We start from the raw sequence: 23,706 nt of genomic DNA, 5'->3' as shown, positions 1-23,706 counted from the left end.
TCCTTGCATGGACCTTATCATCTATTTGGCTTTCTATATCTTTGTATCTGCAGGGCCTACCACAGTGCCTTGTGCACTTAATGTCTGTGTAATTTAATTATGGAGGACAGAGATTAGCTTTAACAAAATGTCACTCCTAAACCAGTGTTCTACAAGTTGAGAACATTATTTGGCCTGAGATGAGGCAGTAAATGGATGTTATCATGCCATTTTTTTGAAAATTTAAATCCAAAAAAATTTATAGCAAGTTTCTCTGAGATATATATATATATGTGTGTATATATATACACATACATATATGGAGAACTGAGTCAAATTTATAAGAATACCAGTTATTCCCCAGTTGATGAATGGTCAAAGTGATATGAACAGGCAGTTTTTAGAAGAAGAAATCAAAGCTATATATAGTCATATGAAAAAAGGTTCTAAATCACTATTGATTAGAGAAATACAAATTAAAACAACTCTGAGATAGTACCTCACACATTGGTTAATATGCCAGAAAAGGAAAATGACAAATGTTGGAGGGGTTGTAGAAAAATTGGGACACTAATTACTGTTGGTGGTGTTGTGAACTGATCCAATCAATCTGGAGAGCAATTTGGAACTATACGTGAAGGGCTATAAAGCCATGCACGCTATACACTTTGATCCAGCAATACCACTACGAGGTCTCTATCCCAAAGAGATTTTAAACAAAGGAAAGGGACCCATAAGTAAAAAAAATATATATATTTTTAGCAGCTCTTTTTTGTAATGGCAAAGAATTGGAAATTGAAGGGATGTCCATTAACTGGGAAATGGCTGAATAAGTTATGGTATATGATTGTGATGGAATACTATTGTGCTATAAGAAATGATGAGGATTGTTTCAGAAAAGCCTGAAGAGACATGAACAGATGCAAAGAGAAGTGAGGAGATCCAGGAGAACATTGGATATGGTAACAGCAACATTGTACAATGATCACTTTGTCAATGACTCAGCTATTCTGAGCAATACAGTGATCCAAGACAGTTCCCAAGGACTCATGATGAAAAATGCTATCCATTTCCATAGAAGGAACTGATGGAGTCTGAATGTAGTTTGAAGCATACTTTTTTTAAACTTTAGTTTTCTTTTTTTTTGTCTGTTTTCTTTTGCAACATGGCTAATATAGAAATATGTTTTGCATGACTTCATGTTATTCACTATAGTTCAGTTGTTTTTCAGTTGTGCCCGATTCTTCACGTCCCATGTGTCCCATTTGGGGTTTTCTTGGCAAAGATACCAGAGTGGTTTGCCATTTCCTTCTCTAGATCATTTTACAGATGAGGAAACTGAGGCAAACAGGGTTGAGTGACTTGCCCAGGGTCACTCAAGTACTAAGTGTGAGGCACCAGATTTGAACTCAGGAAGATGAGTCTTCCTGACTCCAGCCCCAGTGCCATCTAGTGCCCATGTGTACAATCTATATCAAATTGCTTGCCTTCTTAAGGAGGGTAGAGGAGGGAAGGAGGGAGATAATGTGGAACTCAAAATCTTTAAAAATGAATGTTTAAATTTTTTTTTACATGTAACAGAAAATTAAAAAAAAAATTATCCTTTCTCACAGGAAGACCTGAGTTCAAATCCAGCTTCAGACAGTTACTAGCTGTATGACCCTGGGTACTTAACCCTGTTAGCCTCAGTTTCCTCATCTGTAAAACGAGCTGGAGAAAGGAGGGACAAACCACTCCAATATCTTTACCAAGAAAACCCCAAATGGGGTCATGAAAAGTTGGACACAACTGAACAACAACAAAAATGATGGCTATTTGGTCCTTAGAACATTTTGGTATGTCATATTAAATAAGAATAATTGATATTAAAAAGGTTAACAAAAACAGTATTGTTCAGAAGCAAAACAGGACTTTATTAAAGAAAAACGGAGGACATTAGAGGTGGCTTACTTCCCTAGAGAAACAACTGTATTTAAAAGACAAATGTAGTGTGATGAGAAAAATATATTTCCTGAATGGAGAGGAAAGCAGTGTTTGTCAAAAATACAAAATGATGGCTCATCAAATGGAAATGACTTCCTTGGTTGTCCTCAAGCACAATTTGTTGTAGGAATTGGATTTGCCTAGGAATACTAAGGGCAGCTTGAGTTAATGTAGAGTCAGTTGATTGTGACAGCAGATTCGACTTTCAAATGATCCTTGTGTTCGCTTAGTTGGGAAAATGAAGAAGTTCCTCATGAAGGTACTTGAGAAAAGTCCTATGATGCAAACCGTCACTTTGAGGGCAAAGACACAAACACTGGAGACGAGAATGTTGTGAAAAAGAATTGAGGAAAGACCAAAAAGCAAAACACCTCAAAATGCCACACTGACATTTTTTGGATCAAGCCCCAAGATTCTTATAGAGAAGTCGCTTCCTCATCCTGCCTTCTCCACCTTGAATTTGAAGTTCTCAGAAAAATTCCAACATTAGGGTAAGATTACAAATTGGATCCTTTTTGCTTTACTAACCCCAGCCCGGTAGCTCTCAAGTGAGAGAAGTGTCGGCAGCTTTTCGGTTTCAGTTTGTTTGAGCAGAAGCAGGCTTTCTGTTTCCTTCATAACTTGCCTTGTGAACGTTTGTATGTGAACTGAAGCATTCCTACCGAGGCCATCCTTTGCCGGGCTGTCAATAAGAGAGTCTTAATTCTGAGAAGTTATACAGAATCTGCCTGTGATACAGAGTCTTACTTTTGAGAAGTCAAAGATTTTCAAGGAATTCGTTGTCCTTTTGGGATTTTTTTTGGATATCACTGGAGATTTGAAGCCATGTTTTCTTTTTGCATTAATTTCCCCCCTTTTTCCAAGTAGACTGTGCTGATCTGTCTTAGTCAGTCTAGGCCTTCTAGGAAGTTTCCATTTTTTTTCCTTCCTTTTCCTTTCTACAGGATTCTGAGGGATCTTAGGGGTCAGAGAGATAGTTTTACCCAGCAGCATGAACATAGAAGTTACATTTGGAATCCAGCACAGGGACCTGATAGAAAGGCACAAATAATTGTCCTTCAGCCTCATTCCTTGTTTTCACTGCGGCTGCCCCATCCCCCATATAATACCGAGGCCCCTTCCAAATCTGCCTTTTTGTGGGGGTGAGGAGAGCTTTATCTTGATTGAGGAGGAGATCCTAGCCTTCATACTTGAGACCACATGCATTCTTACGGCCATATAAGGCTTCCCTTTCCCCCCTCCTTTCCTAGTTCATAGACTACTCTTGGACACCTCAAAGACTAATCAGATTTGGGCATCTTAACTTTCTTTGTCACCTGGACACAATTTTATCAGAGCATTTAGAACCAGAAAAGGCCTTAGAATCGACATAGTCCTAGCCTAACCTGATCATTTTCTAGAGGAATGAATTGAGACCCAGTGAGGTAAAGTGGTATCAGACCCCAGATCCCCAAAATGCAAATACAGTACTCTTTCCATTGACTATGCTGTCTCATACACAGTATCCATGTTTCTCGAAAACAAGATTCCAGATTCTTTAGATTTCAGCAGATTTCTAAAGTCCCCAGAGATTAGGACAGAAATGAAATTAGCTCTGCTAAGGAGGAGCTCCATTTGATGCACAATCAGGCTTTCATATTGTGATAAAGTTGGATAAATTCACATTAGCCAATTGAAAAATTGTATTTATTAGTGCTCATCTTCTTATGAGGAGCTACTATTTAATTTTTCGCAGAGTCTTATGGCTAAGAGTGAGGTTGCTGGACAGAGCATAGAAAAGAATGCTGCTGCTGACTGCTCCCTTCCCTGCTTGGATTCTTAAAATGAGGATGGATGGGAGTGGGGCAAGGGGGGTGGCTCCAGCAACTGACTGAGAGGCCAACCCAATCTTTTAAGATCTTGGCAATATCAATCAACCCGCTGAAAATGCCTGAATTATTAAGAGTTGCCCATATGAAACCACAGCCAACTGTTGGGTATTACTGGTAACTAGTGGGTTGAACAGTATCACATCATACAGTTATGTACTACTGGACAAAAGGGATAAGCTACTGGGAAAGGGATGAATAACTTATTGCTGAGAGCCTTTGGGTGGCACACCATCCCAACCATGGATGTGTAGTGTCAATCTCCAGGAAAAGGACAAATCTCCATGGTGTAACTAAGGCAGTCATCTGGATAAAAAATGTCTGCTGTCCCCAAGCCTGTGTTGTAACCCTTTCAGTGGAAGTAGCAAGGAGGGCTGTAAGAAGAGAAGGTTGGGGTTAGGGTTCAAGTCATACTTGCATAGTTTATTTTCCCCTATCCAGAACACTGGGGTTTGGGGCAGCACTGGGGGAAGGGGAGGTGACCATGCCTTCTAAATTCAAGGCAATGAATGTATAGAACTCATGAAGATAATAGAGGAACCTCATGAACTGTTAGTTTTGTTACCTGATGCAACAAAAGCCTAAGGCCTTTGGTGCTGCATTTTGGGTTACTTTAAATGAGAAAGGAACCTAAGGTCAAATTGACTGATAGCTATGAAAAAAAACTTCTTGGAGGAAAATTTCAGACATGACAAAGACACTGGGGGTCTGGGAGGGAGGGCCCCAAATACCATTTTCTTTAATAACTCATATAGCAATATAGGATTATTTTAATTTTCTTGAAATTATCAAGGATTTTGAAGCATATGACATTTCGATTTAATACTTGAACATATTAAAGGATATGGGTTTAAGATGATTGAAATATTAGTGCCATGCTAAATATGCTAATATTTAGACATTCCAAATAAGAAAGGGCTTCTGGAATAAAGTCATTACCACAGAACCAATGGAAGTTAACACTCACTTTGTTGTTATATTCTTAAACTCCAGGACCCAGGTGCTCCATGAGCCCGGTTTTCCATCTCTGTTACTGGAAGACAAAGGCTTCCTACAGCAAATTAAAAAAAAATTAAAGGGAACTTCTGTAGGACTGGTCTCCCCCTGGAAACAAATGTTATGGGTCCACTTGATATAAACTATGCAGAGGGACACAAAAAGCAAAGATTCTTATTCCCATTTACTGTTGAGAAAACTGAAGCACCTAGAGGAAAAGTGATTTGTTCAACATTGACTAACTTGGTCAAGGAGCCCAAATTTGCAACAAGGGATAGATGACCCCCAAGGTTAGCCTCACTGCTGCCTTTCTGCTTATGGTATACACCCTCGATGGTTTATATGGGACAATACAGTTAGCTCAAGCAAACTAATTCCATATGTATATGAGGTTTTGGAGAGTGACAATAACTATGCTCAAATCCCAGTCTCTTGGATTCTTGATTCTGGAGTTGAGTGAATTTGTGTAGCAAGTCCCAGGATAGGGAGAAGCCTTTTGAACACAGGTTCTAAAGAATCTGGAAGCAAAGTCATCACAAAATAACTGTAATTTATTGGCTGTCATACAGAAAATAGTGACTCTTCCCCCACAGGACAGAATTTTTTTTTTTAACATTTTACTCAACTGTCAGTAATTTAATTTGCCTCATTGAGATTTCTGGTTTCATTTTTACCTCCTGTCTATTTGTGACTAGGAGTATTCTAACATAGTAATAATGCCTGATGCTGCAAGTACTGTCTCCCTCCTGTCACACATAGACATTTTCCTGATCCACCGTTCAGTTTCCTGTCATCTTTGTTAAGCCTCTGGTTAGCATCACATGTTCAGCATCACAAGCTCAGCTCAGATGGTGCCCACTGTGGTTTTCCCTGTCTCACATGGATGATATTTGCATTACTGGATGATGCAGGAAAATCTCGAGTCTTGGATGCTGTGGGTTGCAATCCAGTATAATGATTATTAACCAGCAGAGATAGTAATTAGTACCCAGTATATTAACATATGTAATTTATTATCTCATAAAATAAAAGGATATTGTTAAATAATGGTGGTAATTCATTTCTTCTATATTATTTTTAAAAACACTTTCACATACATCATCAAAATTGACCCTCCTAACCAGGTAGGTAGGGCAGATATTCTTCTCCTCTTAAAGATAAGGATGCTGAGAGGTAGTTAACATAGCTGCTTTGTGGTACAGTGGTGACAGAAGCCTTTGTCTCCTGCCATAGCACTCTCTCCACTATGTCATTGGTATTAGTCCCATACAAATTTGGGCTGGTAGCCACTGCTAAGATCTAGAACAATATTTGGAATATTTTTTCACCTGACTAGAAGCTAAATCACACTGGCTCTCTGGGAGCTAGCTAGCACAGGGTCACATACATGGTAGACACAATAAATGTTTGTTAAATGGAATGAAGTAGAATTATTTGGGTTATCCATGGGCAGTAATTACTACTACTATAGCATGCAAGTTTAATCATTTCACATATCTCTGCAGTACCTGGGTGTTATAGTAGATGATGAACTTTTTGATGGTATCCACTTGCCTGGGTGGAGTTGAAGAGAGGAGACAGACTTGATTAACATGGAGAAACCAAACAAACCAAAACTTTGCATTGTCTCTTCTATAAAATGCAGTGCACCATATGCTCCTGGATCCTCTGGACTATGCTTGTGATGGGTGAGAAATTAAGATTCTTCCAATGATGAACATAATAATAGGTTGAAAGAAAAATATTTTATCCTTAAACCTATCCTTTTAAAAGACATTTACTCCTTGCCACAGCACTTGTTATACAGTGCTAGACATATAGTAGATATTCAATACTAAACAACCATTTATTATTCACTCATTCATTTATTATTATTCATTTATTATTTGCATATGGTATATATTAGGCAACCAGTGCCTCGAATACTGTTTTGCATAGGGGGCAGCTAGATGGTGCAGTGGATAAAGCTCCTGTCTTGGAGTCAGGAGGATCTGAGTTCAAATTTGGCCTCAGACACTTGACCTGCTATATGACCCTGGGCAAGTCACTTAACCCCTATTGCCTCACCAAAAAGTAAAAAATATATATATATATGAATATATATTATAAATATAAATAAATTATATATTAATTATATAAAATATATATAAAGTAAATTAAAAATAATAAATATTCAGTATGCAAAGCAGTATGCTAGGCACTGGTTGGGGGAATTAGGGGAAAAGGAATAAAACAATCATTAAGAAATAGTTGCTGTCCTTAGGGAGGTTACAGTGAATGTCATTCCAGGACTCTAGGCTCTGGTCACTTTTTACATTACAAAGTAAGTACTCAGTTTTTTAGTCTGAAGATTAGCAACTGGGCTCATATATCTACATGTTCCATCTTAGTATACGGAGGGGAGAATTGAGCACATTAATAATTTGGTATCATGGAACCATTTTATTTCCTATATTTGTAGGGAGAACTGACAAACTGGCACCTTCCAATGGGTGCCTGCTTCAGTGAGGCATGGGCCCTAGTGAAGAATGTCAGTGTATCTCCAACACAAATACCCTTAGCACTATTAGGCACTGCAATATTCCAGGGTTGGAGGGGGAGGAGAAAGAAGCTTTTAAACTGGTATAATACCTTTACTTAGTTATCTTCTCCAAGATTCCTTGGGAACTATCTCCTCACTGCGACAAACCATAGTCATCATTGAGTTTAGAACTAGAAGGAGCCTTAGAGATCTGGCTCAACTCTTCATTTTAGAGATGAAACAGATCCAGAAAAGTGAAGTGACTTGTCTTTGGTCACATGGTGAGAAAGAAAACAGAGGCAGAATTAAAACCCAGGCCTTAGCACTTACAGTGGATATTTCTACGTGAGTAGCCTCTCTCCCAATTGTATCTGATGTGAAATGTCAAAATGATACTTCCTTTCATTGTAGATGAGTTACATGTGCTTATATGTAAAAGTAAGGATACTTGAAAATATCAGCCTATAGGAGACAGTAATGCTGTAGCCTGGGGCTGAGATGATTCAGGGCATTAAGGATGAACCTAACCAAGAGATGACTAAAATAATAAGCTGGAGAAAGAGAAATTTTGTAAGCATTTCTAGCCAAGGGAACTAGAAAATGACTTAGCCAACACAAACTGACTGAATATGATCTAATTTGTGGGTCTGGGAAAGAGATTTCTGGTCAGAGAAGCCAGGGATTAAGATGCAGCCGGGCCAGATGGCTGTGGAGAAAATAATTTTGACCTGAACTTGGGAGTTTACTCAGAAAGGACCTTGTTTTCCTTAAAAACCAAGAGTTGAAATTTTGAAAAGCTAAGAGGAAAGAAGCCAGACTCAGTGTTAAGCACTGCATCAGCCTGGACTCTTAATTGTTCTGTGTGGGTTGTCTATCTAATTTTGTTTGTGTGTTTGATCTCAAGAACCGAGCACTGCAGTGGTTTCTGTATGACAGCTATTGGAGAATATAGGTTCTGAGGGGCACAGTATTGCCACAGAATTCCAGGCTCTTAAGAGTCATAAAAGACCTCAACTCGTTTAGACATCTGTCTAGTCCAGGGATGGGGAACCTTCAGCCTCGAGGCCAGACTTCCCCTGGATTTGTTCTGTGAAGTTTGGAGTCAGTCAAAGGGCCTTACTTGAGGAACTGGAGTGCCACGTGTGGCCTTGAGGCTGCAGGTCACCCAGTCCTGGTCTAGCCTGATGTTTTCCAAACTGACAGCTGATGCTCCACATGCTATGGATAGGAGTTCATGAAAAAACCGATGCTAGTCACATTTTCCTTCTAAAAATACTAAATATGCAATTAGGTGCCTCTCAAAAGAGGCAGAGGAGGAAGAGTCTGGGGCCTGGTTGGCCCACTGTACAAGACTGGCCACCCGGGAGAAGAGAGGCAAGAAGGAAACATAAGCCTGAGGAAAGTGAGCGGGGCTGGTCCAGGCTGACATCCTGAGCAGTAAAGGCGATAGCCGAAGTAGACGCAGAGAGCCAGGGCTGAGTATGTTCACGTGTCCTTGCCAGCCAAGGTTGACTTTTGTGGGGAAGGGGATATGAGAGGAGAGCTGTAGGAAGTCATGGAGATTGGGGCCCAAGCTGCTCTTTACTTCCTCTTGCCCCCCAAACAGCCAATGCTGCTTCTACCTTCATTTCAGGGTCACTCTGCAGAGAGGGAGACCTGTGTTGTGGGAGGTTATGCTTCACCTCTGCTTCTCACTTTAACCCAACCCTTTGCCCTCTCTTTCCCTTTTTTTTTTTGCAAGGTAATTGGGGTTAAGTGACTTGCCCAGAGTCACACAGCTAGTGAGTGTTATGTGTCTGAGGTCAGATTTGAACTCAGGTCCTCCTGACTCCAAGGCTGGTGCTCTATCCACTCTCTCTTTCCCTCTTGATAAATGAGAGGGACTCCTGACAAGATGAGGCAGTGACAGAGCCTATATGTTTACTGCTTTCTTTCCTGTCACACTTCCCACAAACCTCATTTAGAAAGGATTCCCCCCCAACGGAAACAAAGCGCTCATTAGGTTGGATCTATAGGCCAAAGCATAGCCTAAGTTGTAAATGAATTCCTTTTCTTTCAGATAGACTGGCCAGAAAGGCCCTTGTTTCCAAAAAACAGCAGGTGACTTGGTTAAGAATATTCCATTTCGCAAAATATATAAGGGTCAGTCTATCGAGGGTAACCTATACTCTTTCCCCCCAGTATTTACGAGTATAGTCAATATAGTTCAAACCAAAACATTTTATGTGACTAAATTATTTTGAGCAACACTGAGCTAGTCCAACAGTCTCATTTGACAAACAAGGAAACTGGCACCTGATGTGGTGAGGCCACATAGCCAATTAGGGCCAGAGCTGATCCTTACGGATAAGACCGGCCAAAGAGAGCCAAGGGATTTTAGAAGCTTAGCTTTAGTGCTGGAGAGATCCTTAAAGGTAGTCTAGTCCAACCGAGGCTCAGAGAGCTGAAGCAACTTGTCCATGGTTACACAACTACTTAATAGAAGCAGTAGAATGAGAACCCAGGTCTTCCCGAGTCCCAGTTCCAACAGCCAGTCCATCAGTCCCTTACACCTCTGTTGCCTCTCAAGGACCAAGGCCTGCAGAATGACATCTAAAGAAGAGAATCTCTCATTGTTCCTTAACTGATGACTCAGCATTCCTCCTGTATGTGCTCGGGCATCTTGTTTCTCCCAGTCCTTGTCACTTTGGGGTGTCCGATCCTGGGAGAGAGGACTCCTGGTGTGTGTGAGGGTGCTTAAATACCTGCAACTGTTCCTGATTGACCACTCATCTGTTATTTAGAGTCTGAGAGAGTTGCCCGAGGCAACGGAGAGGTAAAGTAACTTACCCATGGTCACACAACTAGCATATGTCACAGAGGTCCTGAAGCCAAAAGTTGGTCCTTGGTCCACTACGCCACACGTTCTCTCATCCCCATCATGCACATGAAATAATTACCTTGCTGAATCAGACTACAAAAAGCCGCTTGTTTCTGACAGCTCTCTTGGCTCAGCTTCACAAAGAGTGGAGGTGGGTACTGCTTAATTGCTATAGGAGTCTTGCTTCGTTTTGAAGGTGCTGACATGGTGAGTAAGGGCTGATGATGGGGGATGTCCTGCTGCATTAACAGACAGTTTTGGTACCTGTCCATCTTTTCCTTCCACGGATATGCTGCTAAGAAACAAACAGAAATGTCACCTGTACCATCTACTGCTGATCTGGAACAGAGCCCGGTAACATCGAGTTGCTCTTTGTAGTTCAAAGAACAGCCAAGTCGGTTTTGCTCTAAGAGGCATCTCTCACACAAGGCCAACCATTCGTGCACTGGAAACATGTATCCTCTGAGGCAAGAAAACCATAGCCTAGTGGGAGGAGAGAAGCCTGGGAAATTCTCCCGACGCAATGCAAGAGCTTCTCACGTGGTACATTTCTATACTCACAACTCCAACTTTCTGAGCAGACAGTTAAAAGCATTGTGACCTGGGTATTCCAGAGAAAACAGATAGCTAGCAGTACTCCATGATCTAAAACCTTTTTTTATGATAGGCCAACTCCTAATTGGAAAAAGAAAAAGACAAAACCTTTGTTCCTCTAAGAATATATCTAAATAGGATCACTAAATCTAAAGTTCCAGTAAAAGTGAACTTAAAAAAGTATTATTAAGTATGAGATTTAATGATGATATACATGGAGGAAGACATAAGGATACAATTTAGCACTTTTCATTCGCTCATGCATGCATTCGTTCCTGAACGGAGATAAAGCCTGAGGTACAATTTGGTCCTTTTCTCCCTTTTCTCCCTCAGTGAACTTGGAGAAGTTCTTTAACTTCTCTGGGCCTCAGTTTTCTCATCGATAAAGGAGGGAATGAGATCAGAGCTGGGGCATGGATCCCTGTGGCAGTCTGGTGAAGCCTATGGACTTCTTTTCAAAATTGTGTTTGCAAACTCATAAAATAAAATACATAGGACTACAAAGGAACCCAGTTATATTGAAATATAGTTTTCAAAACAGGAAGAAAACAAGTTCATGGACCCCAGGTTAAAAAGCCTTAGACTAGACGATTCCCCCTAGGTTACCTCCTAGCTCTAAATTCCAGGATTCTATCCACCTTAACTTTCACTCTAGCCAGAGTCTTATCCTTAGACTTGATTAGCCTAGTCTTATCTGCTTTAGAGACAGATAGGGGGTGCCACGGTGAATAGTAAGGAAGATCTGAGTTTACATACAGCTTCAGTCACTAGCTGTGTGACCCTGGGCAAGTCACCTAACCTCTGTTTGACTCGGTTTCCTCAGCTGTAAAATGGGGATAATAACAGTACATACCTCATAGAGTTGTTGTGAGGATCGAATGAGAAGATATTTGTTAGAAGTGCTTGGCACAGAATCTGGCTATATAAATGTTTATTCCCTTCCTTTCTCCTTTGCTGAATTCTTAAAATGGAACTGAAAGCTCTTTAGTTTATTCTTAATTTTCAGGCTCTTAGAAGTCAAAATATTTGCAGGCTGCTTTCCACAGCTAGAAGCAGCTAATTTATCTTGACTGATCTGGTAGAGTTAATGAGAGATTTTTTTTTTCAGCTCCTATTTGGGTAAACTAGAAGATTTCTGGGCTAATAATATAATAGTAACAGTGATGATTATTACTAAATGTTGTTTTTCAGGCAATCCGACTCTCTGTGACCCCATTTGGGGTTTTCTTGGCAAAGATTCTGGATTGGTTTGCCATTTCCTTTTCCAGCTCATTTTATAGATGAGGAAACTGAGTTAAGCGACTTGCTCAGGGTCACACAACTAGCAAGTGTCTGAGGCCAAATTTGAACTGGTCTTCCTTACTTGTAGGCCCTGAATTCTATGCACTGTGGCACCCTCTCGCTGCTTCTCTAAAGCAGAGAAGAGCATTCTAATCAAGAATAGGGGTAAGACTGACTTGATGAAGGTTAAGATGGAGAGAATTAGAGAATTTAGAACTAGAAGCTGGGGGATCATCTAGCACTCTCTCCACTGTTCCACCTAGCTGCCCTCAACAACAACAACAAAGAAGATTTTTTGAACCAATAATAATAATGATAAAAAACCAGTTATTTGTTATGAGAAATTTCAGAAAAAACAATAAAAACTATGTAGTATATTACTACAGGCGGCAAACATTTTAGCAGCTACTGAATATCTAGAAAGACATGTTCTAGTGACTAGACTTAGACATCAGAAGCTCACTAGCTTTCATAAACTAACAGATGACAAATTCCCACATGACAAATACTAATCTCAAATTACCTTTGAGAATTCAACAAAGGAACCACATTAGAGCATTATTACTGGCAAAACTGTTTCCCATATTTGCCCAGACAAAATGTTGACCCATAAAAATTAAGAATAATATTTTTAATGGATGTTGCCATACCAAGTACTCAGTCTCCAAACAACATGGAATGAAAAGTTCTCAAAGTATAAAGATCTAATCGGAGAAAGCAAATCCATGTTGGAACAGGATGAAGTACATGTCTCTGGTGTCTTCGGGACTACTAGAGTTGTTTCCAAGATCTTTCAGTGAGCCTACAGAAGATGAGTTTACCTCCCAATACTTTTATTCAATTAGGAAAATCAATCATTTTATCCACCTTCACTATAGTCTACTCACTAATCAGTAAGCATCAAAAAATAAGTTGATAATTAATAAGTTGATAAGTTGATGGTCCTGTGACCATTTCTATCTGAATGCCATTGAATAAGATTAAAAAAAAATAGTAACTCTTTCCTGTGGCCAAAATATAAAATATAAAGAAAGAAATGACAGTCTTAGACAGTCCTAGATGACAGTCTTAGAGGGTACCCCTTTCTAGAGCATGTTCTCTTATGACTCCTTTTGCCTCATCACAAAGAAGCCAATTTTTTTTCCCTTTTTAAAGAAAAGAGAAACAGATGGCATCTTCCCTGAAAGGTTCTGTGGTGTGGCTTGGCATGGCCATCCAATGATCCTTCAGCAAGTCTAGCCCAGCTTCCTTTCCATTTTGACAAACTGATCTAAAACAAAGTTCCTTAGGCCTGGTAGAATCAGGGAGCAAAGAAGTCTCGAAAGAAGTCTCACTGCTCTTTCTCTGACAGTGGTCGGGGGTCTCCACCCTCTGGTCCAAAAGCTGAAAGTCTCTTCCAGTAGTTGGATGGCCACCCACCTCTAACCACTAGCCAACGACTCAGCAGTAGGGGAGGAGAGGGAAAGAGGGAGAGAGACAGACAGAGACAGAGACAGAGATTGAGCAAGAAGAATGAGGCAAAGAATTATATAATGCTCAACAGATGTGGTAGGAAAGGAAGGCAAACTAAATTTGGAGGAACCTGCATAGGTCAGTGATAATTTCTTACCCTGATTTTGGTGGTATTGTAATTATGTATTTTTGTACTTGGAATACTTGAGAAGATATGCCCAACTGAAAATAGTTTAATCTTTTCAATAGGAATATTATGCAGTAGGTAAAATACCAGTTTAAATAAACAGAAAATTACAAATTTATGGTGTTACCAAACCAAAGACAGCTACTAGGTTAGAGAATGAATAAGCAGAATGTAGAATTTTAATTGAGTCATAAATGCAATTACATTATTTTCCAGCATAACAGAAGCAAGGTTAAAAATTGAATAGTACATGAGTTGCTTACTCTATCTAGAGTTCTACCTTGCTTTAAGTAAACCTGTACAGGATAACCTGATCTATGAAAAAGAGGAACTCAGGAAGGGGGTAATTATTAACTAGACAGGAGGACTCACCTCGAGATTCTTTAAGTAGCATACTTTCTAAATACATACAGCTTGTTACACAAAACTTTGATTTACACACTATTTTGAGGGAACAATTTATTACATAAAGCAAGGTAGACTTCTATTAGAGTTCAGTGCAAATGCATTTCAATTCCCAAGAAGTAAATTTTTGTGTACGTCATGGTCACATTTAGTTTGATGGAAAATAATCCATAAGATATAATCCTGGGAAATATACAGGTGGATAAAAAAAATGTTAAACGAGTGCATGGTCAATACAGAATGAGTCCAATGTAATACAGAAGCATAATTCCTCCCAGGTTACATGATGCATCCAAAACCAAACCACTATGTCTCCCAGGGTGTCATCGGTAATGCAGAGCAGCATTGTCCCGAGGATATATGTGTATGTGAAAGGAAGTCTGGGACAGAGAGAAGACTTGATGTGTCTTGTTTGTAGGGTATCTGCCCTTAGACCTGGTGTGCTTCATACCTGAAGTTACACTGCTGGTTGGGCCCTGCCTCCGAGGATCTGGAATTTTAAAACCCGGTTTCTTGCTCTGTATAAACAAAATATTGAAAATTTAATTCACTTTCCATTGAAGTCCCTCCCTGTCTTACAGGTTCAACTCAGGTGCCACTTTCTCCCTAATTGAAAGTTAGCTTTCCCTCCCAGATTTCTCTTTTGCACTGTGACTGAACTTCTCTTTCCCAAGATCCCTTGCTCTTTTTTGAATCACAGGTATCTGTGCTCTTATTCGTCTCCTCATTAGATTGTGAATTCCCTGACAGCAAATCCTTTGTCTGTCTTTGGATCTCCAGAGCCTAGCATAGTCTCTCACAATTCGTAGGTTTTTAATTGATGACTGCTCAATTAAACTCAAATAAATGTAGCAACTTCTAATGTTACAGCTAGGGCTGGGAAGGGTTAACATCTAGTTACTGGGAAGCATTTGTATTTTTTTCAAGTATCTATTATTGAATATACTTTGTAACATGTCTTAAGCCTTATGATTCCTGGACAAAAGGTACATCAAGAGTTGGCCACTGGACCCTTCCAGAGATAAATGTAAAGTCCTGGGTAGAATCACATTCACAAGGATGAGGGAAGCCAGGCCTGAGGCAATGGTATTTAAACACAGACTGTCTTGAAAAAGAAGAGAAGAGGAAGAATTTTCATCTGTGGAAAGAAAGAGGTGAACCCTTATCTTTTCAACTGAGCTCCCCTTAAAGCTTTTAATAATAAGGCCCAAATATCTCTTGGGCTTTCATAGTAACTAAGAATGCCAGGAAAAAACAGTTAGATGAAGACAATATTTTTGCAACAGCACGGACCCATTCTGTAGCTCCTCAGAGCACTGGAGTGTTGCTGACATTCACAGAATCCACAAAGTTTGCAAAGTACTTCATTTACTGGGCCTCACACGATTTGACCTTCCCAGCAGCCCTCCGGAGGGAGGTGCTGCGGATTTTATGATCCTGTAGCAGGCAGGGTGGTGCAGTGGAAGGACAGCTATATTTGGACTCAGAGGACTTGGGTTAAAATCCTAGCACTTACTGACAAGGCACTTAACTTTTCTTCAGTGAAATTTTCTTCAGTTTCATCAAATGTAAAATATGGAGGCCGGACTAGATGATCTCAAAGGTCATTTCTATGAGCTTGTAATTCCCCATTTTACAGATGAGGAAACTGAGGCTGAGAGATGTTCAGTGACTTCCCATAGATAATAAATGTCAGCAATGGGATTCAAACTCAGGTCTCTGCTGGCTCCAAGCCCAGAATTCTCCCTGCTATAACACGCTCACCTCTAAAAGGTGTGGCATTTCATAGCTGAATTTTGGGCAATACTTCAAGAATCTCTCCAATGACAGACCAGAACCTGTCTGTCTCTTTACAAGCCATCTTCATGGGTTGCTATAGCCCCCCAAAATCTGTCCCTTCCTGGTCAGCTTTCTGGTGATGCACCTCCCCATACTTAGGAAGGCTGGTCTTTGCATCGGCCATGGTCCAGGCATGGTCCAGTCCATTCTTGCTACTCTAACTAGAGCCTCTGCAGCATGGCAGAACTTACCAAGGCATGTGCTTGGCTGACTTAGCCTTTGGAAACCCAGGCTCACCTCCCCAGCAGGCTGAGAAATCAGAGTATGGCTGTTGTTAATGTGTATGTGAAAAGGACCATCTCCACTGGGCTATGTTATGAACAGCATGGGCTGCTGGTCTCGTGGAGAAATGTTTTAGCCCAAATCTTACCTCATTAAACTTTGAGTTCTCATTTTTCACCTGGGCCTCTGGACCTTTGAAGAAGATGGGCTGTTTTTTCAGCATGGTGGTAAATTCTGCTTTTTCCTAGTACAATTGATTGGAAAGAGCATGTTTTTAATTCACCTAAAACACACGCACAAATTCCTATCTCTGATATTTGAACCTCTGCAATTTTGGTCATTGAAAAGTGAGATGAAAGAAGGCTGCAATAAGCCTTAGAGGCTCTGAGCCTGTGGAAGGAATGCCCACATTCCCCAGCCCCAGCCTTTATCAGAACAGTGTCCCTGGGGACCTAGCCTAGGGCCAAAGGCAAACTTGCCACACCCTGGGCCCAGTGCAGGCAGAAGTGAAGGAGGTGTCAAGGGGCTCTGGCTGAAATCTGATTCAGAGGTGCCAGGAGAATCTCTTAGCCATGAAAGGGCTTCTAGGCCCAATAAAGTCATCCCCAGAAGTCTACAGATGAGTTCTGATTCCAGGATTGATTCTGTTTTTTTTTTTTTTAAATGCAAGGAAACCCCTTTATCCAAGTTGATAGCAAAATACAGAAATTGGAGAAAGCATCTATGTGAGAATAAGTATACCAGGCACTCCAGAGCGAAGGAACTCTCCCTTTGGGAGTGAGAGCTGAACTCAACCAGGAGACAGAATCTGGGCTCTCGTCCAAGGGACAGCTTCCTCAAGTCTTTGCTGGTGCAGTTAGCTGTGGAAGGACTGGGATGGGATTCTGAACTGTACTTCCCCGTAGTCCCCTTGCCTACTCTTTCCTTGCAACTGTGAAACTAGATGGCTGGAAGGAAGGGCCCCATCTACATTTTTCTTACTTGGCTATCTTCTGTTAACTTCAACTCCTGGATAAACCTGTTTTTCTGATGCACCTCATTTCTTTGCTTTCTGGTTTCCAGTGGTTTCTTTTTCTTCTTTGGTTTCTTCTTCTGTTCAAGCTATTCCAGAAAAAAAAGAGAGAAAATCTTCAAACATTTATGATGACCCACTGCAACAGGGCATGAAATACCTTTTCCTCACTCTGACAACACAAGTGTATGAGTCAACAGAAGAAATATCAAAAGGATGTTGAGGAAATATTGTTCTGATGGTTTTGCTAAAGCGCATGTTCTTTTCTTCTTAAAAAACGTAAATAGCTTTATGTGGTTTTGTTTCTCTTTTGTTTGTATTTGTTGAGTCTAAAGTTTATAATGTTTTTCTTTATTCTAAACAGAAATTATCAACAAAAAATACAAGGAAATTCAAATTGAAATACACAAGGAAAAATTTTAAAAGTATTGAACATGAAACTATGAACTTCATTATTTAGAGATTGTTTTAAAAAAAATTAGCGTAATAAAATTAGTGTCAACTAAATTTTTTTTTTTTTTGGTGAGGCAATTGGGCTTAAGTGATTTGCCTAGAGTTACACAGCTAGTGAGTATTATGTGTCTCAGACCAGATTTGAACTCAGGTCCTCCTGACTCCAGGGCCAGTGCTGTGCCACTGTGCCACCTAGCTGCCCCCTCAACTAATTTTTAAAATCTTTTTGTTATAAATTTAACATTGAACAGTAATTTAACTAAACTTGCCTAATAACTAAATTAATTTCAATATACAAAGTATAACAATTTAGTGCTTTAAGATTCTACCAGGATTCTTTGTACATTCTTTGTCATTTCTTTTTCTTCAGTCAGGTCACAGTTAGTGTTTACTATTTTTGGGTTGGTTTTTTGGTTTTGTCCTATTCCATTAGGGGCTTTCCAGATTTTTAAAAATTTTTCATTCTTATTGGTCTTAATTGCATTATGGTATTCCATTACATGAATGTACCACAATCTATTTAACCATTCTTCTATTGGTGGATATTTATGTTGCTTCTACTTTTTTGGAACTAAATTAAAATAATTATTTTTAAAGAAGAGTCAGTTCTTTTTAATAACAACAAATGATGAATTGGCTCAGAAGAACACAGAATAACACTGGTCATTACTCCTTGGAGTACTTCAGGCAATGCTCTCATAGCCTGAAATGCCAATGGCTCTAACTAGTGTCCATTTAGCCCTTATATTTAGCACTGTGGATCACTTTCAAGTGATACTAGAGGTTACAATACAGAAATAATTGTTGTTGTTGTTGCTGAATCATTTCAGTCATATCCGACTCTTTGTGACCCCATTTTGGGGTTTTCTTGGCAAAGATCCTGCAGTGGTTTGCCATTTCCTTTCCCAGCTCATTTTATAGATGAGGAAAATGAAGCAAACAGGGTTGAGTGACTTGCCTAGGGTCACACAGCTAGTTAGTGTCTGAGGCCAGATTTGAACTCAGGAAGATGAGTCTTCCTGACTCTAGTTCTGACACTCCATTCACCGTTCGATCTAGCTGCCTTTAATATAGAAATAAACTCTATGTTAGGCCACATCAGTGCCTGGGCAGGCAAATGAGCTGCATAGCTAAAAGAGTACATTAGTTTGGTACTATAAGACTGTCCTAATAGCATGTGAAACACAAGACTAGCGTTTCTGGGTCTCTATGATAAGGTGTGGCTATACTGATGAGTTGCAGTAAATTTAGCAAAACAAATCTTTAGCTTTTGTCTAATTTAATAGACAAAGTAGATAGAGTGCCAGGCCTGGAGTCAGGAAGACCTGAGTTCAAATCCAGCTTCAGATGCTTACTAGCCTTGACCCTGGGCAAGTCACTTCATCCTGTTTGCCTCAGTTTCCTCGTCTATAAAATGAGCTGGAGAAGGAAATAGCAAACCACTCCATTATCTCTGCCAAGAAAACCCCAAATGGGGTCATGAAGAGTCAGATACAACTGAAAAATGACCAAACAACAAAAATTAAATTCCTGGAAAAAATTTTGGAAGGTTGTATTAAAGGGATGGCTACTGAATCTCTGGAAAAGGAGGCAGTGATGCCAATGAGCCACGTCAGACTAAAACTCATTTTTTTTTTTGAGTCACTAGACTTAGATAGTGTGGTATGCTAGCAAAGTTTGGTGAATGTTAGAATTCAGAGCTACTTTTGCAGCCAGGGAAACCTGTGTTCAAGCCTTGCCTCTGACATACACTAGCTGGGTGACCCTGGGCAGGTCACTTCACCCATCAGTGCTCTGGACAACTTTCAGAAACAAAGTTACAGAGAAGCCTCCAACTTGGGTTGGAAGAAGGCATTTCCTCTGCCAGGAATTTCCAGTATTGTCACAGATTCCCTCCCTATTCCTAATAGATCAGCAGATCAGAAGAAGACTGAAGATACAATTTACCAAGATATTAACATAAAATTTGAAAAAAATTTCTGATGCTTTTCTTGGGAATATCAAGAGTTAGATGATAATACTGTTTGGTCGATTCGGAGCTAGTCAGCAATCATGCCCAGAGTCATTATTGGTTTGATGTCAATTTAGAAAAGGTCTCTAGTGGAGTGCCCTAGAGATCTGTGTTTGACTGTGGGTGGATTCCTAACAGTGAATTACAGAGCTGAGACCCAAAAAGATCTTGACAGGTTAGGATGCTGGCTAAATCTGTTGTTATTCAGTCATGTCCAACTCTGTGACCTCATGGACCACAGCATGCCAGGCCCTTTTAATCCTTTTATTTCTCTCAGAGTCTGTCCAAATTAATGTTTGTCATTTCCATGACATTATCCATCTATCTCAAACTCTACGATCCCCTTTTCCTTTTGCCTTAAATCTTTCCCAACATGAGGGTCTTTTCCAATGAGTCCTGCCTTCTCATTATGTGGCCAAAGTATTTAAACTCCAGCTTCAGTATTCAACCTTCCAGTGAATAGTCTGAATTGCTTTCTTTAAGTATTGACTGATTTGATTTCTTTGCTGTCCGAGACACTCTCAAAAGTCTTCTCCAGCGCCACAATTCAAAAGCATCGAGGTGCTCAGTTTTCCTTATAGTCCTACTCTCACAGCCATACATTGATACTGGAAAAACCATAGTTTTGACTTTATAGACCTTTGTTGGCAAGATGATATCTCTGTCTTTTAGTATGCTGTCCAGATTTGTCATAGCTTTCCTTTCAAAGAGCAAGTGTCTTTTAATTTCATGGCTGCAGTTGCCATCTGCAGTGATCTTTGAGCCCAAGAATATAAAATCTGACATAACTTTCATTTCTTCTCCCTGTCTTTGCCAGGACGTGATGGGACCAGTTGCCAAGATCTTCAGTGTTTTGATGTTAAGCTTCAAGCCAGCTTTTACACTCTCCTTTTTCATCCTCATCAAGAGGCTTCTTAATTCCTTTTTACTTTCTGGCTTCAGAGTGGTATCATCCGCATATCCAAGATTGTTGGTATTTCTCCTTGCAACCTTAATTCTGGCTTTTGATTCATCCAGCCTGGCATTTCACATGATGTATTTTGAATGTAAGTTAAATAAATAAGGCATATTCATATACCTTATTTATGTACACAGCCTTGTCGTACTCCTTTTCCAATCTTAAACCAACCAGTTGTTCCACGTTTGGTTTAACTGGTGTCTCTTGACCTGAATACAGGCTCCTTAACAGACAAGTAAGATGGTCTGTCTGGTATTCGCATCTCTTTGAGGAATTGATACACTTTGTTGTGATCCACATAGTCAAAGGCTTTAGTGTAGTCAACGAAGCAGAAGCAGATGTTTTTCTGGAACTTCCTTGCTTTTTCCATAATCCAGTGAATGCTGGCAATTTGGTCTCTAGTTCCTTTGCTTCTTTGAAAACTAGTCTTCTCTTCTGGTAATTCTCATATTGTTCACATATTGCTGGAGTCTAGCTTGCAGAATTTTAAGCATAACCTTGTTGGCATATAAAATGAGTGTAGTTGTTCAACAATTTGTTTTTGTTCTTGTTTTGCTTTTTGGTGAGGCAATCAGGGTTAAGTGACTTGCCTAAGGTCACACAGCTAGTAAGTGTCAGAGGCCAGATTTGAACTCAGGTCCTCCTGACTCCAAGGCCAGAGCTCTATCCACTACGCCACTTAGCTGCTCATTGTTCAGCAATCTGAACATTCCTTGGCATTGTCCTTCTTTAGAATCGGAACATAAACTGATCTTTTCCAATCCAGTGGCCACTGTGGAGTTTTCCAAATTTGCTGGTATACTGAGTTCAGCACTTCAACAGCATCATCTTTTAGGGATTTAAATAGCTCATCACCTCCACTAGCCTTAATTTTATCAATGCTTCCTAAGATCCACTTGACTTTGTTCTCCAGGATGTCTGACTCTAGATCAGTAACCACACCATCCATGATGTTAAGATCTTTCGTGTATAGTTCTTTTATGTATTCTTGCCACTTCAATCTCTTCTGCTTTTCCTAAGTCCTTACCATTTCTGTCTTTTATCATACCCATTTTTGCATGAAACATTATCTTGTTATCTCTAATTTTTTTGAAGAGATCTCATCTTTCTCATTTTATTGTTTTCTTCTATTTCTTTGTATTGCTCATATAAGAAAACCTTATCTCCCCTTGCTATTTTCTGGAATTCTGCATTCAGTTGGGGATATCTTTCCCTTTCTCCTTTCCCTTTTTCTTTCCTTCTTTCCTCAGCTATTTGTAAAGCCTCATTAGACAGTCATTTTGCTTTCTTGCTCTTCTTTTTCTTTGGGACTCTTTGTTGCTGCCTCTTGTACAATATTGTGAACCTCTGTCCATAGTTCTTTAGGTACTCTACTAGATCTAATCCCTTAAATCTATCCTTCACTTCCACTTCATAATTATAAAGGATGTGATTTAGATCATTCCTATATAGTCTAATAGTTTCCCCACTTTCTTCAATTTCAGTCTGAATTTTGCAATAAGAAGCTCATGATCTGAGCCACAGTCAACTCCAGGTCTTGTTTTAACTGACTGTATAGACTTCTCCATCTTTGGCTGAAAAGCATATAATCAATCTGATTTTGATATTGGCCCTCTGGGGATGTCCATGTGTAGAGTCACCTTTAGGGTTGTTGAAAAAGAGCGTTTGCTATGACCAGCGAGTTATTTTGACAAAACGCTACTGGTCTCTGCCCTGTTCCATTTTGTACTCCAAGGCCAAATTTGCCTGTTTTTCCACCATCTTTTGATTTCCTACTTCAGCGTTCCAATCCCCTATGATGAATGTGACATCTTTTTTGGGGTGTTATTTCTAAATGTTGTAGATCTTCATAGAACTGATCAACACTGGCCTCTTTGGCATCAGTGGTTGGAGCACAGACTTGTATTACTGTGATCTAGAATGATCTGTCTTGGATTTGAACAGATAGTATTCTGTCATTTTGAGATTGAGTACTGCTTTTCTCATCCTTTTATTGATGATGAGAGCTACTCCATTTCTTCTAAGGGATTCTTGCCCACAGTAGTATATGTAATGATCATTCTCAGCCATTTAGGTTCACTGACACCCAAGATATTGATATTTAATCTTTCCATCTCCTGTTTGACCACAACCACCTTACCTTGGTCCATAGATCTTATATTCCAGGTCTCTTTGCAGTATTGACTTTTTTTTTTTTTTTTGGAGGGGGGAGCCAATAGGGTTAAGTGACTTGTCCAGGGTCACACAGCTAGTAAGTGTCTGAGGCCGGATCTGAACTGCGGTCCTCCTGACTTCAGGGCCAGTGCTCTATCCACTGCGCCACCTAGCTGCCCCTGTAGTATTGATCTTTACAGTATCAAACTTTCCTTTCCTCACGAGAAGCCTCTGCAGCCAAGCTTCCTTTCAGCTTCGGCCCCGCCACTTCATTAGTACTGGAGCTACTTGCAGCTGTCCTCTGCTCTTCTCTAGTAGCATGCTGGACATCTTCTGACCGGAAGGGCTTGTCTTCCGACATCATCTCTTTTATCATTTTAGTGCTATCCATAGGGTTTTCTTGGCAAATTTACTAGAGTGGTTTGTCATTTCCTTCTCCAGTGAATCACCTTTTGTCAGAACTCTCCACTATGACCTATCCATCTTGGGTAACCCTGCCTAGCTCATAGTTTTAGCTCTTCCACCATGACAAGGCAATGATCCAGGAGGGGAACCAAATCTACTAAGATTCAATTCAGTAGTGTGGAGAGCAGAGAATGCTAAAGCAAATCCATTTTGTTTACAGTTCCTCTATCTCACCCCTGACCCTGGTTTGTATGGCAACCCTACACCCCCTGTGACCTTTCTTACTGCTGAAACAAGAACAGCCCTATCTATTAAGGCAGGGTTACAAGAGATAGCTAACCTGAAGAAGAGTCTTTTCTGCTACTAACCCAGCAACAGGCCTGAACAGTGATGGGACAACACATCCCCTATTCCTACCGTCTAGCTCCCAGCAACAAGCCATGTCCAGACTTAAGGTAACCCATACCCAATTTACCTCTTGCCTAAACTAACACCTACGTAAGCTTTGTCCTTTTGTTCCTCTGGT

At 40.1% G+C, this 23,706-nt stretch overlaps 1 protein-coding gene across 1 annotated transcript in view; it reads right to left on the bottom strand.

The window, feature by feature from the left end:
• Positions 1 to 1,890: 1,890 nt before the first annotated feature.
• Positions 1,891 to 23,706, bottom strand: part of AGBL2 (ATP/GTP binding protein like 2) — a 61,732-nt gene continuing 39,916 nt past the window's right edge. Inside the window, 8 exon segments of the mRNA XM_027837893.1 lie at positions 1,891 to 2,803; positions 2,806 to 2,992; positions 4,798 to 4,881; positions 6,335 to 6,380; positions 10,287 to 10,499; positions 14,578 to 14,644; positions 16,336 to 16,431; positions 17,169 to 17,288. Of these exon segments, the coding sequence (XP_027693694.1) occupies positions 2,720 to 2,803; positions 2,806 to 2,992; positions 4,798 to 4,881; positions 6,335 to 6,380; positions 10,287 to 10,499; positions 14,578 to 14,644; positions 16,336 to 16,431; positions 17,169 to 17,288 (897 nt within the window). The 3' untranslated portion in view covers positions 1,891 to 2,719.

The sequence above is a fragment of the Vombatus ursinus genome, unplaced genomic scaffold (assembly GCF_900497805.2).
Source record: "Vombatus ursinus unplaced genomic scaffold, bare-nosed wombat genome assembly UNPS02014822.1, whole genome shotgun sequence".
Classification (NCBI taxonomy): domain Eukaryota; kingdom Metazoa; phylum Chordata; class Mammalia; order Diprotodontia; family Vombatidae; genus Vombatus; species Vombatus ursinus.
The sequence above is the reverse complement of the archived record's forward strand: the minus strand, read 5'-3'. Positions and strand labels throughout refer to the sequence as shown.